The sequence below is a fragment of the Neovison vison genome, chromosome 7, assembly GCF_020171115.1.
Source record: "Neovison vison isolate M4711 chromosome 7, ASM_NN_V1, whole genome shotgun sequence".
NCBI classification, from domain to species: Eukaryota; Metazoa; Chordata; class Mammalia; order Carnivora; family Mustelidae; genus Neogale; species Neogale vison.
The window spans coordinates 201,496,466-201,519,588 of NC_058097.1; the positions used below are offsets into that span (position 1 = coordinate 201,496,466).

The window sequence follows — 23,123 nt, forward strand, 5'->3', positions numbered from 1 at the left end:
TGCCTCTCACTGTTCTGTTCTTCTAGCCTCTTTCCCTTGCCTAAGGAATACACATTTCTAGAGAGAGAGACACACATTTTCATTGGTTCCTATAGCAGTGATTCTTAGATTCTTAACTGTGGGTTAACCCTCTGGGGGAGAGATGTTCAATTTAGAAAAAGTCTCTAGATGGTTCTGAGGGCTTAGGTACCTGCTTCATTTTTCATCCTCTTCCCCTGGGAAATCATTGCTCTAGGGGCACCTGGCTGGATCAGGCAGTTGAACATGTGACTCTTGATCTCAGGGTTGTGAGTTTGAGCCCCACATTGAGGGGTAAGAGTTTACTTAAAAATTTTTTCTAAAAAGATTGTTGGTGTAAATGTTTTGATGTTCAGAGTTAGAACTCTAGATATGAAGAATTCTTACCTGATAGTCTAATATTTTCTACTAGAGAATAAATTATTTAAAAGAAGGGCCAAATTTTTAAATTGAATCTTACACTGGAATGTGGGTTATTGGCATGATATATTCTGATTACTAGCTGTAGTTTTCAGTCTTCCTATAATCATTTTCTCTCAGGAATAGTAATACCTAAAGAAGCGGTCTTGGTATTGGGTATAGGTGAAAAAGACTTGCCATTTAGTTCTCATCTCCAAAAAGTTATTCTGCTGCCAGAGAGTTGTTAAAGCCTCATAATGCTTCTTTGGTGTCTCCATTTTTAATAAACCCATTACAAAGTGGTCACCTTTTTTTTTAAAAGATTTTATGTATTTATTTGACAGAGAGAAATCACAAGTAGATGGAGAGGCAGGCAGAGAGAGAGAGGGAAGCAGGCTCCCTGCTGAGCAGAGCCCGATGCAGGACTCGATCCCAGGACCCTGAGATCATGACCTGAGCCGAAGGCAGCGGCTTAACCCACTGAGCCACCCAGGTGCCCCAAAGTGGTCACCTTTTTTATGTTCTGTATCTATAAACTGTTTTTAGGCTCCCATTAGATTCTTTAGATAAATCTGTTTAATTGTTTGTGATATTTCTTTGTATTCTGTTTCTTACAGTTGCTTCTGCAGGAAGCATTTACAGTGGTTTGGTTCGCAAGAAGTTCCTAAAAGGTAAAGAAAGAATTACTCTACTTTCGTGAGATTAAGTCTCTTCCTGGCAGTGAATTTGGTATTTTCTAAAACAGACAAACTGAACGATAGTGTTGCCAGATTTAGCAAATAAAAATACAGGATGCCCACTTAAATTTTAATTTCAGAAAAACAATGAGTAATTTTGTAGTGTAAGTGTGTTCCATGCAATATTTTGTCCTGTATTTTATCTGGCAATCCTACAGAAAGATGATGTATAAAATTGTATAGATACAGGAATGAATAAGATAACTAGGTCTCTAGCTTCTCTGAATACTGTCTATACAACTTCAGGCAAAATTATCACAGATACAAAATAAAATTTTTGGTAAAGTATTTGTTTCCATCTACCTCAAAGAAATAATGCGTGGATAAGGCATTATAAATTGTTTTGGCCAGTTTTAATACTGTACTCCACATGCCAAAGTTGGTGTGGTTTAGGAAGTTTTGGTGACCCTGGTTTTAGCTCTTCTTTCCTTTGGCTTGAGAATAATCTAAAGCAAAAGGATATACATTTATTTTAAGGAGATCAAAATGATCTGAGAATTGTTGTGCTTTCATGTTTATCTTCTATAGTTGTGTGGTTTGTAAATTATTTAATGGGCCTTTTCTTTTCTTTTCTTTTTTTTTAAAGATTCTATTTATTTATTTGACAGAGAGAAAGATCACAGGTAGGCAGAGAAGCAGGCGGGGGGGAGGGGAGCAGGCTCCCCGCTGAGCAGAGAGCCCGATGCAGGGCTTGATCCCAGGACCCTGAGATCATGACCCAAGCCGAAAGCAGAGGGTTAACCAACTGAGCCACCCAGGTGCCCCTTAATGGGCCTTTTCCTAATGTGTGGTTAATTTACAAATTTTACAAAATTTTTTTTCTTGCAAGCTTATACCTTTTATTTAAAAAAGAATTTTTTTAAAAATTAACATGTAATATAGGGGTGCCTGGGTGGCTCAGTCATTGGGCATCTGCCTTCGGCTTGGGTCATGGTCCCAGGGTCCTGGGATTGGGCCCCACATCGGGCTCCCTGCTCAGCAGGAAGCCTGCTTCTTCCTCTGTCTTCCTCTACCTGCTTCTTCCCCTGCTTGTGTTCCCTCTCTTGGTGTGTCTCTCTCTGTCAAATAAATAAATAAAATCTTAAAAAATATATAATGTATTATTTGTTTCAGGATACAGGTCTGTGATTCATCAGTCTTACACAATTCACAGCACTCACCATGGCACATACCCTCTGCTGTGTCCATCACCCAGCCGTCCCATCCCTCCAGCAACGCTTGGTTTGTTTCCTGAGATTAAGAGTCTCTTATGGTTGTCTCCTCTGGTTTTGTATTGTTTCATTTTCCCCTCCCTTCCCCTATGATCCTCTGTCTTGTTTGTCAAATTCCTCATATCAGTGAGATCATATGATACTTATTTTTCTCTGTGAGGTGAGTTTTTCCACCTTGTCATTTTGTCCAGAGAAGAACAGATGAATGAGAGAACAAAATGCTAAAAATGTAACAATGACCCCAGAAGAATATACACAAAACAAATCAGAAGAGACCTTCTAGAAGGTGGTCACTTTTCTGTTCATAGGATTGCTGCTCTTCTTTGATCTCCTGTTGAGTTTGTAGGCTGTTCAGAATGATTGGATAACTATCTAGCTATATTCCTGGGACCAGAAAAAATTTAGGTCTCCTGCTCCTCCACCATCTTGCTCCTCCTTATAAAATAATTTTTTAAAAAATTATTTATTTTTTTATTTGACGGAGATCACAAGAGCAGATACTTTTTACAACTGAGCCACCTAGGTGCCCCTGTATCCTAGATTCTTAATGGACCTCAGCTTTTTGCTCTGTGAATCTTATTTCTTTATTTTAAAGATTTTTTATTATTTATTTTTTAAAAAGATTTTATTTGAGAGAGAGAGCTTGTGTGTGAGTGAGGGAGCATGAGCTGCGATGAGAGGAGAGCCAGAGGGAAAGGGCCAAGCAGACTCTATCAAGAAGGGAGCCTGATGCGGGGCTCAATCCCAGGACCTTGGACCACGACCTGAGCCAAAGGCAGACACTTAACTGACTGAGCCACCCGGGTGCTCCCCCATCTTAGGTTCTTCTTGGTGTGCACACATTTGAAGGCAGTAATTGTGGGGGACAATAGCTCCATAACAAAAATTCTGTGAAACCTTGAGGAGAATGTTCTCCTGTGGTAATCATCATAACGACGATTCATTGAGCATTAACTATACACTTAGCTTTGTGCTTGACATGGAGGGGTTATAGAGATGATCAAGACAGATTTGGTGTCTTCCTTATGCATATACCTAAGATCTTTTAATCAATTAATTCTACTGCCTCCCAAAGCCTATGTCTGGAAGAAAAGGAGAATCAGCTTATTGTCCTGAAGAGTTTGCTCTGATTCTAAGACTTTGGGAAGCCTGAGTCCAGCTTTAAGAATTATGAGGTAGGGGCACCTGGGTGGCTCAGTTGGTTAAGCCGCTGCCTTCGGCTCGGGTCATGATCTCAGGGTCCTGGGATCGAGTCCCGCATGGGCTCTCTGCTCAGCAGGGAGCCTGCTTCCTCCTCTCTCTCTCTCTCTCTGCCTGCCTCTCTACCTACTTGTGATCTCTCTCTGTCAAATAAATAAATAAAATCTTTAAAAAAAAAAAAAAGAATTATGAGGTAACTACCTCAAAACCATCTAGCCTATTTATCAATCTTTAGTCCTCTTCTTTTTTGAATTCTGCCATTTGGGTGATCAAGGAATGGAAAGATCATTCTTTGTTTGTTTTTTTTTTTTTTTAAGATTTTATTTATTTATTTGACAGAGAGAAATCACAAGTAGATGGAGAGGCAGGCAGAGAGAGAGAGAGGGAAGCAGGCTCCCTGCTGAGCAGAGAGTCCGATGCGGGACTCGATCCCAGGACCCTGAGATCATGACCTGAGCCAAAGGCAGCGGCTTAACCCACTGAGCCACCCAGGCGCCCCCTGGAAAGATCATTCTTAAGGCCACTGCTTTAGTTAATATGTGTGAAAATGCTTTGAAAGAAGTGCAAATCCATGTAAATAACAGGGAGTATGTTGTTATTAGCACTAAGGAAGTAATAGGAATATTTCCTGAAACATAAGCCTATACTTAACACACCTGTATAGTCAGTGATCAGATTGTATCTAATACAATTTCTTCAATTAATATTTGTGAAAGTGCTTTGAGAAAAGTGAAAAACCTATGTATGTACAAGGGAATGGATTTATTATCACTGTTAATACCTGGAGAGAAGATTTTGAGTTGAATTAGGGTATGGAATAACCACCTGTTATTATGTTAACACAAAATTTAAACAGTTTGTCATGTAACTTAGTTTTAATTCTTTTAAAAGCTCACAGCAATTTTATGCATATTTATTTATTTTTATATCCTTGGTGATAAGGTATAGGTGGCTAACTTTTTGTATTACATATCAATTAGACAATAAAAATTGAATCATTTAATCATAGTTAATCACATTTAATAGCCAACTTCAGCCTATTTTCCAGGCTCATAATACTAACCTCCAGTCAATAATGCTATTTATTTTTACTAATTAGTAATAAAAATGACTCAGTGAAACTCACAAAGGAAATTGTCCAAGTTTAAGATTTAAATCCCTTAGCTCCCTGGTTTATGCACCATTAACTATGGCTTTATTACTATGGTTATTTATTTAGGAGTCCTATAACATTATTAATGAATTGCTTTATTTTTTTAAAAGATTTTATTTATTTATTTGACAGAGGGAGATCACAAGTAGGCAGACGGAGAGGGTGGCGGGGTTGGGAGGGGGGGAAACAGGCTCCCTGCAGAGCAGAGAGCCCGATGTGGGGCTTGATCCTAGGATCCTGAGATCATGACCTGAGCCCAGGGCCCTGAGATCATTTCCTGAGCTAAAGACAGAGGCTTAACCCACTGAGCCACCCAGGTGCCTCATCATGAACTGCTTTAAATTGGTCCATTCACAAGTCTTTGTTTAATTAGCTTCATTAGAAAGTTTCTGATGGCTGATTCATTAACCATCAGATTTCCAGATGTTAAAAAAAATTAATTATCTATATAAAATTAACAGTATGCCTCTTTAACTATTTTGTTTTCTTCAACTTTAACTATTTTGTTCTCTTCATTGCTTGGTTGTTGTCTCTCAGTGCCTAAAATAAGGTCTGATCTCTCTTTGGGGAACTGTGTTGTTGTAGAGCCATCCACCTTCAATTTTCTTTACCTTCAGTCTGTTCTATCAGGATTGTATAGGTATTTTTCACTGGCTCTGGAATACTTCTATTTGTATACAAACAGGCTCTTATTTTGGGGTGTTTTATTTATGTTGGAATAAGAAGTAATCAAGATAATCTCTCCTTTTTACTTCCTCTGTATGGTTTATGTTCTCTTTCTTGCTCACTTTCTTCTCTGCTTCCTAACTGTTCTTACTTTTATCCTGAAAACATTTAATTGAACATCCACCTTGCCACAGGAAGTAATAGGGAGAGGTAGATCTGAAAATAAAATGTAATGTGATTATCACATACTATACCAGAGTATAGTACTATAATGGAGGTACGTAAATTCAAGGTGCTTCTTTGGTAAACTAGAGGATAATCCTTAAAGTTCAGTCACCCATATACCTTTCTTCCATTCATTATTCTGTATTTACTTCAGATAGCTTTTCTACTTTTAAAGTTTTAATATCAATTCTATGCTGATGAGATTTATTTTTCTTGTATCACTAATATGTTTTCAGCTTTGATTGTCAATTAAACTATTCCATTTGAAGGTTCCTTTGAAATATATGTGCAACATATCTGAAATGGGTTTCATTTTCTTGCTACTAACTTGCTCTGTAATGTCTCCATTTCTTTCAGTGATACTAATATTCATAATTTTCCAAGCTTATAAATTTTGAGGGTTTTTTGGCATCTTTTTTCTTTTCTCCATTATCTAATCTTACTGAATTTTGGTTAGTTTTCCTTTTATTGTATAGAATTATTATTTATTCAGTTATATATGAATTTAAATATTTCTTTAAGTTCCTACCTTGATGACTCCCAGTTGCTTATTAGGATAACACCTCAGACAGGTGCTAGGTCTCTGTCAATTAGAATAACTTTTGTACTTTGAAGGATGGTGTCCATTAGTATAGACAAATTCTTAAGTGTTTAAAAACTCTCATTACTTCATACTGATATATGCACTATTATTTTGTGTGATATGCTTATCCATTTATATATAGAAATCCATTTTATATCCATTATATATCTGCTTACCCATTTATGTAGAACTACTTCTATCATAAAAATCTATTTAGCAAAATATAATGATTTTAGTTTATCCTTCTTGTCCAGATCTACTTCCTATCATGTCCTATGCTAGTGAAGAAAAGTAAAAAAAAAAGAAAGGGTAGAAGAGAGTGATAAGATGAGGGAATATGAAAAATCTTGTGTTTATAGGTCCCTGTTTTGCTGTTTTTTTTCATTCATATTATTTTGATTTCTTTTTTATTTTTTAATTAGCTCCTCCTCATTCCCATGTTTATTGACATAATTTAACTCTTGTAAAATACAGCTTAACCAGTCATATTCAATTGTTTTTCCCAAGTCAGAAAATTTACAGCCTTTTTTTTTCCTTCAGAAAGAAAACTAGATAAGAATACTAATCCTTGAAAGTAGGGAAGACAGCTGTGCTATTGATGTATGGTGATATGATTATGATAGTCTAGTTTTTGCCTCTTTGTTGTGTTCCCTTTTGCTGTCAGGGAGATTTTATAAAAAAGTTTAGTTTAATTTTGTCCTCTTTGTTAATATGTTGTGAAAGGAAGTGGAAAGTCATGCTTTTTGTACATTAGAGAGATTGATGGGTCCAGGCTTGCTGATCACTGAGTGAGAAATTCATGATGGTGAACTCTTGGATGTCTGACCTAATACATATTTTTAAACCTGAAATTCTCATATTCAAAGATTAAATTCTATTTTAATTTTATATCTTACAAGATCAGCAAGTCTAAGACTCAGTACTCATCTAACACTTTTTCCCCAGGAGCTCATTTTGTAGACATGATCTCATTCATTCTCCAGAGGTAGGTCAGACTTACGTGTTATCATTTCTTTTTCCGAGATGAGGAGACTGAGCTTTACCTCAGCCTCATATATTAAATTTAGAAGCAAGGGAAGAATTTGTGGGGTCATAGGTCATTGGTTACCCTCTGAGTCCACATTTAATCCTAAAACTTTTGGTACATCCAAAACAGTCTCTTGCTGCTAAATTTTCATAATATGTAGCAAGATTTTATAAAGAGAAGATTGATTAGAGATCAAGAGAATTAGTAAATTCTCTTATACAAAATTATATAAATTCTCATATATTAAAATAAATGAATTTGTTAGGATGCCTGACTAACTCAGTCTGTGGAACATGCAACTCTTGATTTCAGGGTTGTGAGTTTGAGCCCCATGGTGGGTATAGAGATTACTTAAAAAATAAAATAAAATCTTTGGGCGCCTGGGTGGCTCAGTGGGTTAAGCCGCTGCCTTCGGCTCAGGTCATGATCTCAGGGTCCTGGGATCGAGTCCCGCATCGGGCTCTCTGCTCAGCAGGGAGCCTGCTTCCTCCTCTCTCTGCCTGCCTTTCTGCCTACTTGTGATCTCTCTCTGTCAAATAAATAAATAAAATCTTTAAAAAAAAATAAAATAAAATCTTTTAAAAAATGAATTTGTCGTCTTTTTCTTCCTTAATATTTCTTTTCTCTTTTCCCTGTTAAATGTATATAATCATACTTCACTATTGAGAATATATTCAAGATTTGATATGAAGGGAAAGGAGATGGAAAAAACATGAACATTGACATGTTTCTTTTCCTTTTGAGGTAGGGTAGGTAGAGGAAGAAGAAAAGGAGAGCTCTTAACATCAGAGATCCTGGGAGTTGGCTCATCCTCTAGGCAAGTGGTTTTTATTTGGTGGTTAGTGGGAGCTAGCCTACATTGTACCTGCTTTGGCTTAAAATCCTTGTACTGTTGTTACCCCTCATTGTGTAATCAACTGGGCACTTATTGCTCCAACTCTGGCCTCTTGGGTTATCATATTGCTTTCATCTCCATAGCAGACCATGTTAGCAGCCTATGGCAGTGAATTTGGCTGGTATGGAAGGAAGGGACATTTTGAGTATTATTTCCTGAGTAGACTTTATGGTTACCTACTTAGCACATTTTAAAAAGTCATATGACACTATATATAACAGTTAACTCAAAATGGATCAAAGACCTAGATATAAGAGCTAAAACTATAAAACTCTTAAACAAGAAAATATAGGTGTAAATCTTCATAGGACATTTAAAGCACAAGCAACCAAAGAAAAAAATAGATAAATTGGATGTCAACAATATTAAAAACTTTTGTATTTCAAAGAACACTATCAGGGGGCCTGGGTGGCTCAGCCATTGAGGGGCTGCCTTCAGCTCAGGTCATGATCCCAGGGTCCTGGGATTGAGCCCCACATCGGTCTCCCTGCTCTGTGGGAAGCCCTATTCTCTCTCTCCCACGCCCCCTGCTGTTGTTCATTCTCTCCCTGTGTCTCTGTCAAAGAAATAAAATCTTAAAAAAAAAAAAAAAGAAAAAGCACCATCAGGAAAGTGAAGAGATAATAATTATATGATGTGATGGAAGTGTTAGCTTAGACTAAGGCAGTAATCATTTTGGAACATGTAAGTATCAGATTTACAGGTTGTACACCTTAACCTTACACACTGTTATATAGCAATTGTACCTCAGTAAAACTGAGAAAAAAAATTTTAAAAGAAAAGACAACCTACAGAATGGGAGAAAATATTTTCAAATCAAGTATCTGATAGGAGTCTAATATCCAGAGTGCAAAAACAACTTTTACAACTCAACAATAAAAAGACAACTAATTTTAAAATAGGGAAAAGATCTGAATAGATGTTTGTTATAAATTGAATGTTTGTGTCCTCCCAAAATTCATATGTTGAAGCCCTAATCCCCAATGCAAGGGTATTTGGAGATGAGGCCTTTGGGAGGTAATTAGGGTTAGATTAGGTCATGAAGATGGGAACTTTATGATGGGATTAGTGCTTTTTTTTTTAAGATTTTATTTATTTGGGAGAGAGAGCATGAGAGGGGAGAAGATCAGAGGAAGAAGCAGACTCCCCATGGAGCTGGGAGGCTGGCATGGGACTCGATCCTGGGACTCCGGGATCATGACCTGAGCTGAAGGCAGTCGCCCAACCAACTGATCCACCCAGGTGCCCCTGGGATTAGTGCTTTTATAAGAAGAGGAAGAAAGAGAAATATCTCTCCCAAGTGCACCTACCCAGGAAAAGCTATGTGAGGACACAATGAGAAGGCAACTGTCTGCAAGCCATGAAACGTGCTCTCACTGGGAACTGAATTTTGGCACCCTGACACTGGACTTCTCAGCCTTCAAATCCGTGTGAAGTAAATTTCCACTGTTTAAGCCTCCTAGTCTGTGATATTTTGTTATGGCAGCCTGAGAAGGTGAAGACAACATTTATCTATATAAATGGCCAATAAACCCATGAGAAAATGTTCAACATCTTTTTAGGGAAATGAAAACCAAAACCATAATGAGGGGTGCCGGGGTGGTTCAGTCAGTTGAGCATCTGCCTTTGGCTTGGGTCATCATCTAGGGATCCTGGGATTGAGCCCCCGCATCGGGTTCCCTGCTCAAGCGCGGAGCCTGCTTCTCCCTCTCTCTCTGCCCTTCCTCCCCACTCGTGTGTCTCTCTCTCAAATAAATAAAATCTTAAAAAAAACCATAATGAGATACTACTTAATACCCTACTAATATGACTGTAATTAAAAAAGTAACAGGTATTGATAAGCATATTAAGAAACAGGGACCCTCGTACTTCGCTGGTAGGAATGTAAAGTGGTGCAGCCACTTTGAAAAAACAGTTTGGAGGTTCCTCGAAAAAAGTTAAACATAGGGGCACCTGGGTGGCTCTGTGGGTTAAAGCCTCTGCCTTCGGCTCAGGTCATGATCCCGGAGTCCTGGGATCGAGCCCCGCATAGGGCTCTCTGCTCAGCGGGGAGCCTGCTTCCTTCTCTCTCTCTGCCTGCCTTTCTTCCTACTTGTGATCTCTGTCTGTCAAATTAATAAAATCTTTAAAAAAAAAGAAAAAGAAAAATTAAACATAGAGTTATCTTTACTCAGCAGTGTCCACACAAAATCTCATGCACTAATATTTATGGCAGCATTATACATAATAGCCCAAAACTGAAAACAACACAAATGTCCCTTAATTAATGAGCGAGATGTGCTCTATTCACACAATGGAGTAGTATTCAGCCATTAAAAATAATGAAGTCTTGGTATATGTTACAACATGGATGAAAATTGGAAATATGCTAAGTGAAAGAAGCTGGATACAGAAGGCCACACATTGTATGATTCTATTTATATGAAGTGTACAAAGGAGAGTAGAGGGAGAAGGGAGGAATGGGGGGTTAGTATTAATGGGTATGAGTTTTTCTTCTTGGTGTAGTGAAAATGTTCTGGAGTTAGATAGTGGTGATGGTTGTATAACCTTGTGAGTGTACTAAAAGGCACTTAGAATAGTGAAATATATGGTGTGAATTATATACCAGGTTTAAAATAAATCCCCCCCACCAGTGTTTATAGCAGTACTATCCATGGTATCCAAAATATGGAAAGAGCTCAAATGTCCATTGGCTGATGGGTGGTTAAAGATATGATGTACACACACACACGCACACACACGCACACAGGCTGGAATATTCCTGAGCCATCAGGAAGAATGCAGTCTTGCTATTTGCAACATCATGGATGGAAATAGACTGTATTATGCCAAGTGAAATAAGTTCAAGAAAAACAAATACCATATGATTTCACTTGTGGAATTTAAGAAACAAAACAGATGAACATAGGGGAAGGGAAGGAAAAATAAGATAAAAACAGAAATGGAGGCAAACCATAAACTTTTTTTAATTTTTAATTTTTTATTAACATTTAATGTATTTTTTGCCCCAAGGGTACAGGTCTGTGAATCGCCAGGTTTACACACTTCACAGCACTCACCATAGCACATACCCTCCCTAATGTCCATAACCCAAACACCCTCTCCCTGTCCTCCTTCCCCCAGCAACCCTCGGTTTGTTTTTTGAGATTAAGAGTCTCTTATGTTGTGTCTCCCTCCTGATCCCATCTTACTTCATTTTTTCCTTCCCTACCCCCTCAGTCCCCCATGTTGCCTCTCAAATTCTTCATATCTGGGAGATCATATGATAATCGTCTTTCTCTGATTGATTTATTTCGCTCAGCATAATACCCTCTGGTTCCATCCACATCATTGCAAATGGCAATATTTCATTTCTTTTGATGGCTGCGTAGTATTCCATTGTGTATATATACCACATCTTCATCCATTCATCTGTTGATGGACATCTAGGTTCTTTCCATAGTTTAGCTATTGTGGACATTGCTGCTATAAACATTCGGGTGCATGTGCCCCTTTGGATCACTACATTTGTATCTTTAGGGTAAATACCCAGTAGTGCAATTGCTGGATCATAGGGTAGCTCTATTTTCAACTTTTTGAGAAACCCCATGCTGTTTACCAGAATGGTTGCACCAGCTTGCATTCCCACCAACAGTGTAGGAGGGTTTCCCTTTCTCTGCATTCTTGCCAGCATCTGTCATTTCCTGACTTGTTACTTTTAGCCATTCTGAATGGTGTGAGGTGGTATCTCATTGAACCATAAGAAACTCTTAACTATAGGGAACAAAGTGTTGCTGGAGGGGAGGTGGGTATGTGGATGGGGGGTAAGCGGGTGTTGAGCATTAAAGAGGGCACTTGTAATAAACACTGAGTGTTACATGTAAGTGATGAATCACTAAATTCTACCCCTGAAACTAATACTACACTATATGTTAACTAGCTTGAATGTAAATAAAATTTTAAAAGAAAGAAAAAAGAAGTAGTTATATGAAATTGACATTTTTTGAACTGTCATTTTCCCCTTTCCTTCTCTCTCTATATTGACACTGCTTCTGGCCTCCCTACCCATGGTTAATTAACCACTTGGGCCAGTATAATCCCCTGCTGCCTTGATTTTCTATCTTTCCTTACAGCCTTTAAGCTTGAATAAACCCCTTCTGTTTGTTTTTCCCATTCTTATTTCCAAGCTGCCAAATATTGCTAGTATAAATCATAACACTGGGCACCCTACAAATTTAAGCAGAATTTTTAACTTTATAAGGGTTTTCAATAATTATTCTTTTATTTATTGAAAACCCTTATAAAGTTAAAAATTGTTTAATTCCGATAGTGTATGTTTCAACCTACTTGAACTCATCTAAACAAATTTACCTTCTGTTTTTACTGGGAAGATTGAGATTGTCGAAGTGGTATTTCTTTAAATTCTCTTTGTAACTTAAATTTGAAATACTAAGTTGTAATGAGAAAATCTGTCTATTAGCTTCATAGGCTTAGACAAATCAGTCTTATGGCATCTACTTCATCTGCAATATTATCTTTTCAGAAGTTTGACTGTATGTAGAACCTAATTTGTAATTGTTTTATTACAAAATGCTTTTATATTATAAGGAAGTGCTTTTGATAAAGTAGGTATAAGGTATTTATTTTAAAAATTCCTACAAAAAGTTCACAAACTTATCTAAATGTCTGTAGTTAGCATTAAGATGTAGAATAAATATTGGGGTACCTGGGTGGTGCAGTTGATTAAGCACCTGCCTTCGGCAAGAAGTCATGATCCCAGGGTCCTGGGATAGAGCCCAGTGTCACACTTCTTGCTCACTGGGGAGTCTCCTCCTCCCCTGCTTATGTTTTTCTCTTTCTCTCTCTCTCAAATAATAAATAAAATCTTTTTAAAAAGATGTGAAATACATTTCGAAGAATACTGGTTGTAGTCCTGACTCTGACATTAACTACTTGGTGTGAGTTTGGGTATCTTGATCTTTTTGTACTTGGGATTCTCAGAATATAAAATGTAGGGATTCACTGTGTAAACAAATTTCAAGATCCAGTTTTTAAATTCTGCTTTTCATCTCTGTACCTTAATTTTCTGATATATAAAGTGAAAAACCTGGTCTCTTTCACAATTAGCTTTAATTTTGTAATGAGAAACGAATTTAAAAAAGCATAAAGCATCATGTAAATAAACATGAACAATATTCTATATTTCCAGAAGTATTTCTCATCCTATAAAAAAGGATAAATGTGCTATTTCCCTGGGCTTTAGTCCCTTCATATTGAACCTATGTCACATCATTTTTGCTATTTAAATCTTTGCCTCTGTTACACTGGCTTCTTTGCCCTACGTGCATATGTTACAAAGTCTTTTCCAGTCTTAGAAAAGAAGGAAAAAAGACAACCAGTCCTCAATCCTACTATCTATTTTTCTCCTTTCTTCCATAAATTTAAGGGAGCAATCTCTATTCACTGCTCTTACTTATTCTTTTTCACTCAATTCCCTAGTCCCTTATAAATTAACTCTTCACTTTAACCAAATACATTTATTGTAGAACTGTAGGAAAATGTAGTAAAATATAAAGAAAAAAATCAAAATTGTAAGTCCACCATTCAAGGCTAATAATTTTTAACATTTTGATGGTTTTTCTTGCAATCCTTTTTCTTTTTTTTTAAAGATTTTTTTTGGTTTGTTTATGTGTTTGACAGAGAGAGATCACAAGTAGGCAGAGAGGCAGGCAGAGAGATACTGTATCTTTTGGAATTATGATATGGTGTTTAAAATCCGTTCATATGATGACTTACAGTGGTAAACCTTCTTAGGAAAGAAGTCTGACCTTATGAAAGAAGGTAGACCTTCTTAGGAAACATCCTTGCAGTTCCATCACAGTTTTATCATGAAGTTTTATATATCCTGGACTTAGTTTTTACATCTGTATTCTCAGTGAGATTGGTTTCTGTTGTCTTTGTCCTGTTTTGGTAGCAAGATCATTATATTAGCTTTTTAAAATGAGTTGGATAGGTTTATCCATTTCTGTTATGGAACTTTTTATATCTGTTCTTTGGAGATTTGGTAAAGCTAACCTGTTTAAAAACCTGTTAAAAAAAAAGTCATCTGAACCTGGTATTTTGGGTGGAGGAAGGGGAGTGGAAAATATTTTTTATAACAAACTTGTTTTCTTTGATGATGTTTGGTTTAAATTTTCTGTTTCTCCTAGGGTCAAGTCCATATATATATGGATATATATATATATATATATATATATATATATATATATTTTTTTTTTTTTTAGGGTAAGGGAGAGGCAGAGGGAGATGAGAGAGAATCTTATGTGTGGAGACCAATGTGGGGCTTGATATCACAACCCTGAAATCATGTCCTGAGCCAAAATCAAGAGTCAGGCACTTAACACCAGGGTATTTAAAAAAAAAATACACGAACGCACACAAATTATTTCTTACTCCATTTCAGTCATTCATCCAGTACATATTTATTGAGCAAACTGCTATGTGTTAGGCATTTCATTTTATTTTTTAATTTCACTGATACATTTTTATGATTTAAAAATATTTGTATTCTTATCTCTTTGGGATCTATGTTATTTTTTTGTTTGTTTGTCTTTAATTTGACACAGAGAGAGAGATCACAAGTAGGCAGAGAGACAGGCAGAGAGAGGGAGGAGCAGGCTCCCTGCTGAGCAGAGACCCTGACACCGGGCTCAATCCCAGGACCCTGAGATCATGACCTGAGCTGAAAGCAGAGGTTTAACCCGCTGAGCTACTCAGGCACCGCCGGGATCTATGTTATTTTTGTGCCTTTTTCTTAGTGGTGGTGATCATTATACTAATAGCAAACATTTCATTTTTTACATGAAAAGGTGAAGTAACTTGTTCAAAATCACAAAGCTAGTAAGTGGTTGAGTGGGATATATGAACCTAGACAGATTGGCTGCAGACACTCTTACCCACTATTCAATAGTAATATGGTTTACTCTATAGTATACTATTTTGCTCCAGGTTTGCCTATGATATTGGCTTTTTACATAACCAACTCTCGTTTATGCTCAATAAATGAACAGATACTAATTTCTCTCTTCCTTTGACAACTTTTTACTTTACTCTTATACCACAAGTTGAAGAAATCTATAGCCTGTATCACATTTGGTGGTTGAGTTGTTGAGGTTGTGTGAAGAAGCAGGTGTACGTTTGGAAGAATGATCAAGTTTTTTCTCCCTTCATTCTCAACTTACATCCTTTTGGTTTGGGAACTAGTAGTAGTATGAGGCTCAAATATATATTCCCTTGTTGGAGACTTGAGCGATCATATCTTTCCTTCCTGGAGCCCACTGAATATGCAGCAGTGGCTACTAGTCTCTCTACCTTTTTTGAGGGAGTAAATGAGGATTTGACACAATATTTTTAAAAGGTTCTGATCCATTAAAATATTCTGCTTTCTATTTCTTTCTCTAAAGCATGTCTGGGGAACACCTGGGTGGCTCAGTTGGTTAAGCGTCTGCCTTCAGCTCAGGTCATGATCCCAGGGTCCTGGAATCGAGTCCCACATTGGGCTCGTTGCTCAGCAGGGAGCCTGCTACTCCCTCTGCCTGTCACTCTCCCTGCTTGTACTCTCTCTCTGACAAATAGATAAAATCTTTAAAAAAAATAATGTCCAGGGTTGTTTTATAATGTGGAAATAATTAGCCAATTTAACTAACGACATCAAGCCACAGAGCCAACCAAAGAACTTTTCATCTTTTGGCTTAATTGGCTTCCTTCTTGAACATGCTTGATATGGCTGCTTTATTTACTGGTACATTATTTGCAAGCATTATGATAAAGTTATGTTAAAGGACAGGAGTCAGACCAAGTGAGACCAAATGGTTACTGGTTTGTTGAGTCTCTTGAAAAAATAAAACAACATGTAGCCAGATCTTAACATTTGCCCCCAACAAATGAATTATTTTTAAAAGGAACTTTCTGTTAATAGAAGCAATATTACCCATTTTAGAATATTAGAAAACAGAGAAAAAGAAAAACACTTCTTGCATGATAAATCTTGGAATTTTATTATATTCTCTGCAAACTCCCCCCTGATGTATTTTTTTTTTATTTAAAAGGTTTTATTTATTTATTTGACAGAGAGAGAGAGAGACAGAGATCACAAGCAGGCAGAGGCAGAGAGAGAAGCAGGCTCCCCGCTGAGCAAGGAGCCCGATGCGGGGCTCGATCCCAGGACCCCGAGATCATGACCTGAGCTGAAGGCAGCAGCTTAACCCACTGAGCCACCCAGGCGCCCCCCCCGATGTATTTTTAATGTAGTTGTAATCACAATATATATAGTTTTGTCCTACTAGTTTTTTTAACTTAATATGTAAGTATTTTTTCATGTTATGACATAGTCTTCTAGTCCTTATTTTTAATGGGTAAATTGTCCATAAGATGTATCATTTTCATTTTGTATTATTAATCATTTTAATAGTAATCATTTTCATCATTTTAAATTTGATCATTTTAATCATTTCATTTAACCATAATCATTTTAATATTTTAGGCATTTAAGTTTAGTTTTTCCTTCCATTATTATGAATAATGGTGAGTTGCAATGATTAGGAACTCATAGGTGTGTCTTTGAGCAAGTTTTTGATCTTTTGAAAGAACCTAACTCATAAAGCTGTTTTGAAGATTAAATGAGGTAATACACATAATGCATGTAGCATAGTGGTTGTTCCGAGTACATAGTTCTCAATAAATGCTAATGTAAGTGTCACTGGGATGAATAGCTTAATGTATATAGCCTTTTACTTAATTGAGAAACTTAGGGCTAATTTCCCTAAAATAGAATTAACTTAGTCTGTGAACATTTTTTATGGTTCCTGAAATTGATTTTAAAAACATTGTGTCATGTAATGTAGCATTTCTAAGTGAAGATACCAACTTCCTATACTTTGCTAGCCTTGGGAATTTTAATTACTTTAAATATTTTAGCCAATTTAATAGTTAATGAAGTGGTATATAATTTTGTGTTTGTTTGAACCTTTTTATAAAGGTTTCCTATCTGCACTTTCTTTTTTTATGAACTTTTTCCATGTTTTTAGGACTAAATTTCTAAGGTGAAATTTAGAATAAATTTGGCCATTAGCTGTATGCTGTGATGTCAATATTTATGTTTCTCCAGACATCCATATGTTGGAATCTTAATGCTCAGTGTGCTGGTGTTAGGAGATGGGACCTTTGGGATGCTTAGGTCATGTGGATGGAACCCTCACAAATGGGATTAGTACCCTTTTAACAGAGACTTCACAGACCTTTCTAGGTTCTTATGCCATGTGAGAATGCAAGAAGTCTGGAACCTGAAAGAGGGCCCAGAACCCGACAAAGCTAGGACACTCATCACGGACTTAACAGCTTCCAGAACTATGAGAAATAAACATCTGTTAAGCCACCCAGTTCTGTGGTATTTTGTTAGAGCATCCCAAATGGACTAAGATAGTATGCAATTTATATTTTTAGGCTTGATACCATGATTTACAAATCATTGACATTCATTTCACTATTGTAATGCCATTTTGTTTTGAGATGCATAGTTGGCTATGGAATGATAGGTCTAGTGTAATGATTTCCCAGATTGTATTTTCTTCTAATATTTACTGATATAAGGGTCTCATTGTGGAAGTACTTGAAGAGCTAGAATATTATTTTAAAATGTTCTTTAAACAAAAGCTATTTGTGTGATGATGTTCTTTTCCAAACAGATTAAAATGATATTTATGCTGTGTTACTTATGTTATTAAAATCAATTTTACTCTAAATAGGTACGTATAGTGATTGAAAACACAGGCTTTAAAGTCAGGTCAATGCTAAACCCTAACTTTTACATAAGATGTAACATTTGAAAACCAGTTTTCTCAGTTTGAAAGTGGGGATAATAAGGGAATTCCTATCTCATAGAATTAAATTAATTTAGTTAGGTAATATTATAAAGTGTAAGTCCAGTCAGTTGCTCTTTGTTTTGCTCCAAACTTTCTGAAAGGATTTCCTGAATAAAATCACTTGTTTTGGGGAAGCTAAAAAACTAAATGGCATCAGTTTTCTTTATTAATTGGAAAAAAAAACCCATTTCAATTTCTCCATACCTTTTATTCCCACTCAAAAAGGAATAATTTCTTTGCATATTGATTACCAGATATAAAGAGCATAAGCTGTATAGCTTAACCATTGGCAGGAATTTTATTTTTTAAGGCATTCTAGACTTTTCTGTATTTGATATATCAAATCTAAGTTCTTTAGTATTTAATTACTCTATGGGCATTTGGGCATTTAAAATTAATTTTTTCTTATGAACTGTTTTATATGTGTGATATAAAACAAAGAATAATGAAAGAAACATATATCACCCATACTTCTGGAGATAATTACTATTAACATTTAAATATTTTTCCTTAAGGTCTTTTTTTCTTTACCTATATATTTTCATAAATACCATTTTCCATAGTATGTCTTATATTTCTCACTTATAGTAAGCATTTTCTTATTTCATAAGAAGTCTTTGAAAATACCATTTATAAAATCACAGTGGGGGTCCTAGCCAATGTAATAAAGCAAGAAAAATGAAAGGCATAGAAGTTGGGAGGCATAAGTAAAAGGCATAAGTAAAACTGTCTTTATTTACAGATGAAATGATTGTTTATATACAAAATTATATAGGGAATCTGCAAAATAGTTTTAGAAAAATATGTGTATGTAACAAGGTCACAGGGTATAAAGTCTATAAACAAAAAAAAAATATTTTGATATACTAGTGGCAAACAACTGGAAAATAAAACTTAAAAAACAGTTCTAGGGTACCTGGATGGCTTAGTTGGTGGAACATATGACTCTTGAACTTGGGGTTATGAGTTCGAGTCCCACTCTGGGTGTAGAACTTACTTTAAAAAAAAATTGCATTTGGGATGCCTGGTTGGCTCAGTTGGTTAAGCATCAAGTCCATTTTGGCTCATGTCATGATCTCAGGTTCCTGAGACTGAGCTTTGCATTGGTCTTCTCACTCAGTGGGTAGTCTGCTTCTCTCCTTTGTGTCTCTGCCTCTGTTCTTATGCTTGCTTTCTCTCTCTCTAAAATAAAACAAGCAAATCTTTTTTAAAAAATGCCTTTAAAATATTTCCATTTATAATAACATCAAAACACATGAAACAGGGATAAATTTTATGTAAAAAGTTGTTCTCGGGGCAACTGGGTGCTCAGTTGTCTAAGCATTTGGCTTTGGCTCAGGTCATGATCCCAGGGTCCTGGGATTGAGCCCCTCATTGGGCTCCCTGCTCAGTGGAGAATCTGTTTCTCCCTCTGCCTTTATTGCTCCCCCTGCTCGTGCTCTCACTCTGTCAAAATAAATAAATAGAATCTTTTAAAAATAGAAGTTCTCTATGCTGAGAACTACAAAACGTTGTTGAGAGAAATTAATGGAGGTATGTACCATTGGAATATTGGAAGATTCAGTATTTCTTTTTTTTTCTTTAGATTTTATTTATTTATTTGACAGAGATATCACAAGTAGGAAGAGAGGCAGGCAGAGAGAGAGGGGGAAGCAGGCTCCCCTCTGAGCAGAGAGGCCAACGCGGGGCTCGATCCCAGGACCCTGAGACCATGACCTGAGCCAAAGGCAGAAGCTTTACCCATTGAGTCACCCAGGTACCCCAGATTCAGTATTTCTAAGATGTCTATTCTTCCCAAATTGATCTATGAATTCAACACAATCATAATATCAGTAGACTTTTTGTAGAAATTGACAAACTGGTTAAAAATTTATGGGGACTATAGCAAGGCTGCAAGGTGAAAGGTTAACGTACAAAAGTTAGTTGGGTTTTTATATGCTATCAATGAACAAGTAAAGTTTTAAGTTGTGGCTCAGTGGGTTGGGCCGCTGCCTTCGGCTCGGGTCATGATCTCAGGGTCCTGGGATTGAGGCCCACATCAGGCTCTCTGCTCAGCGGGGAGCCTGCTTCCTCCTCTCTCTCTGCCTGCCTCTCTGCCTGCTTGTGATCTCGCTCTGACAAATACAAATAAAATAAAATCTTTAAAAAAAAACACAGATTACTGTTTACATTAGCACCCCCTAAAATGAAATACTTAGGTATAACATAAAAAAATGTACAAGATCTATTGAGGAAATCTATAAAGCTTTGAAGAAAGATATCAAAGAATAAGTGGAAGAGACACTCCATGTCATGGTTAAGAAGGTTCAGTATTGACATGACATCTGTTCTTCCCAACTTGATGTAGAGATCCAATGCAGTCCCAGTCATAATCCCAGCAAGTTATTTTGTGAATATTGACAAACTGATTGTAAAGTTTATATGGAGAGGCAAAAGACCGGGAATAGCCAACTCAGTATTAGAGAAGAACAAAGTCATAGAACTGACACTACTTGACTTCAAGACTTACTATAAAGCTACAGTAATCAGAACACTGTGGTTTTTCTCCACATCCTCACCAACACTTGTTTCTTGTGTTTTTGATTTTAGCCATTCTGACAGGTGTGAGGTGATGTCTCATACTTTAAATTTGCATTTTCCATGATAATGAGTGATATTGAACATCTTTTCATGTGTCTGTTGGCCATCTGAATGTCTTCTTTGGGGAAATATCTGTGCATGTTTTTGCCCATTATTTAATTGGATTGTTTAGGGGTTTTTTGGTGTTATATAGGTTTTTTATATATTTTGATACTAACCCTTTATTGGTTGTGTTATTTGCAAATATCTTCTCCCATTCAGTAGTTGTCTTTAGTTTTGTTGCCTGACTCCTTTGCTGTATGGAAACTTTTTATTTTGATTTAGTCCCAGTAGTTTTATTTTTTGCTTTTGTTTCCCTTGCTTCAGGAGACATAAATCTAGAAAGATGTTGTTATGGCTGATGTCAGAGAAATTACTGCCTTTGTTCTTTTCTAGGATTTTTATGGTTTCAGGTTCTTAAGCTATTCTGAGGTTACTTTTGTGTATGGTGTAAGAAAGTGGTCCAGTTTCACTTTTTGCATGTAGCTGTCCAGTTTTCCCAACACCATTTGTTGAAGAGACCTTTCCCCATTGTATATTCTTGCCTCCTTTGTTGAAGATTGATTGACTCCATTTAATCATGGGTTTATTTCTGGGCTCCCTAGTCTGTTTAGTTGATCTGTGTGTCTTTTTTTTGTGTCCATATCATACTGTTTTGATTACTATAGCTTTGTAAGTTAGTTAAGTGTCTGCTTTTGGCTCAGGGTATGACCCCAGGGTCCTGGGATCAAGCCATGCATCAGCCTCCTTGCTCAGTGGGGATTCTGCTTCTCCGTTTCCCTCTGCCCCTTCCCCCTACTCATGCTCTGACTCTTAAATAAATAAATAAAATCTTCAAATAAATGTTTGGTAGAATTCACCTGTGAAGCCGTCTGGTCCTGGACATTTGTTTGTTGGGAGTTTGTGGATTACTGATTCAATGTCATTGCTGGCAATCAATCTGTTAAAATTTCTATTTCTTCCTGATTTGTTTTTGGGAGGTTATGTTTCTAGGAATTTATCCATTTCTTCTAAGTTGTCCAATTTCTTGGCATATAATTTTTTATCTTTTTTTCTTATCCTTTGTATTTCTGTGTGTTGGTTATTTCTCCTCTTTCATTTCTGGTTTTGTTTGAGTCTTCTCTCTCCTTTTTTGGGGGGAGGGTCTGGCTAAAGTCTTTTTTTTAAAGATTTATTTACTTATCTGACAGAGAGAGAGGAAGAGCGAACACAAGTAGGCGGAGTGGCAAGCAGAAGGAAAGGGAGAAGCAGGCTCCCTGCTGAGCAGAGACCCTGACTTGGGGCTCAATCCCAGAACCCTGGGATCATGATCCGAGCTGAAGGCAGACACTTAACTGACTGAGCTACACAGGCATGCCTTTTTTTTTTTTTTTAAGATTTTACTTGTTTGAGAGAGAGGGAGAACACATACAAGCAGAGGGTGAGGGAGAAGCAAGGAGCCCAATGTGGGGCTTGATCCCAAGACTCTGGTATTATGACCTGAGCTGAAAGCAGTTGCTTAACCGACTGAGCCACCCAAGTCTGGCTAAAGTCTTACCAACTTTCTTGATCTTTTCAAAGAGCCAACTCCTGGTTTCATAGATCTTCTCTATTTTTTTTTTTTTTTTTAGTTTCTCTTCCATTTATTTCTGCTCTAATCTTTATTATTTCCTTCCTTCTACTGGTTTTGGGTTTTGCTTGTGCTTTTTCTAGTTCCTTTAGGTTTAAGGTTAGGGGTTCATTTGAGATTTTTCTTGCTTCTTGAATAAGCCCGTGTTGCTATAAACTTCCCTCTTAAAACAGCTTTTGCTGGATTCTGAAGACTTTGGATTGTTGTGTTTTCATTTTCATTTGTCTCCATGTATTTTTTAATTTGTTCTTTGATTTCTTGGTTGACTCATTGTTTAGTAGTATGTTATTCACCCTCCATGTATTTGTGTTATTTCCAGATTTTCTCTTGTGGTTGATTTCTAGTTGTGTAGCATTGTGATCAGAGAAGGTGCATGGTATGACTTCAGTCTTCCTGAATTTGTTGTAATTCGTTTTGTGGCCTCACATGTGATCTATTCTGGAGAATGTTCCATGTGCATTTGAAAAGAATATGTATCCTATTCTTTTAGGGTAGAATGTTTTGAATATTTCTGTTAGATCCATCTAGTCCAATATGTCATTCAGAGCCACTATTGATTTTCTGTTTGGATGATCTGTGCATAGATAAAATGGGGTGTTCAAGTCCCTTACTATTACTGTAATACTATAGATTACTTCTTTTATGTTTGTTATGAGCTGTTTTGTGTATTTGGGTTCCTCTAATGTTGGGTGCGTAAATATTGACAGTTCTTAACGTATTTTTGTTGGATTGTTCCCTTTATGATTATGTGGTGTCCTTCTTTGTCTCTTCTTGCAGTCTTTTGTTTAAAGTCTATTTTGTCTGATACAAGTAGTAGTACCCTGGCTTTGTTTTCACTTCCATTTGCATGATAACTATTTTTCCATCATTGCACTTGCAATC

The 23,123-nt window shown here is 36.7% G+C and overlaps 1 protein-coding gene across 8 annotated transcripts in view; it reads left to right on the forward strand.

Moving 5' to 3' along the window:
* C7H11orf80 (chromosome 7 C11orf80 homolog) overlaps positions 1-23,123 on the forward strand; it is a 101,696-nt gene that overhangs the window by 7,530 nt on the left and 71,043 nt on the right. For 7 of the 8 annotated variants that reach the window (XM_044259777.1, XM_044259778.1, XM_044259780.1 and 4 more), the window contains exon 3: positions 1,035-1,088. The exons of the other annotated variant lie outside the window; for it this stretch is intronic. In XM_044259777.1, the coding sequence (XP_044115712.1) occupies positions 1,035-1,088 (54 nt within the window). The remainder of the gene's footprint in view (positions 1-1,034; positions 1,089-23,123) is intronic. 8 annotated transcript variants of the gene reach the window in all.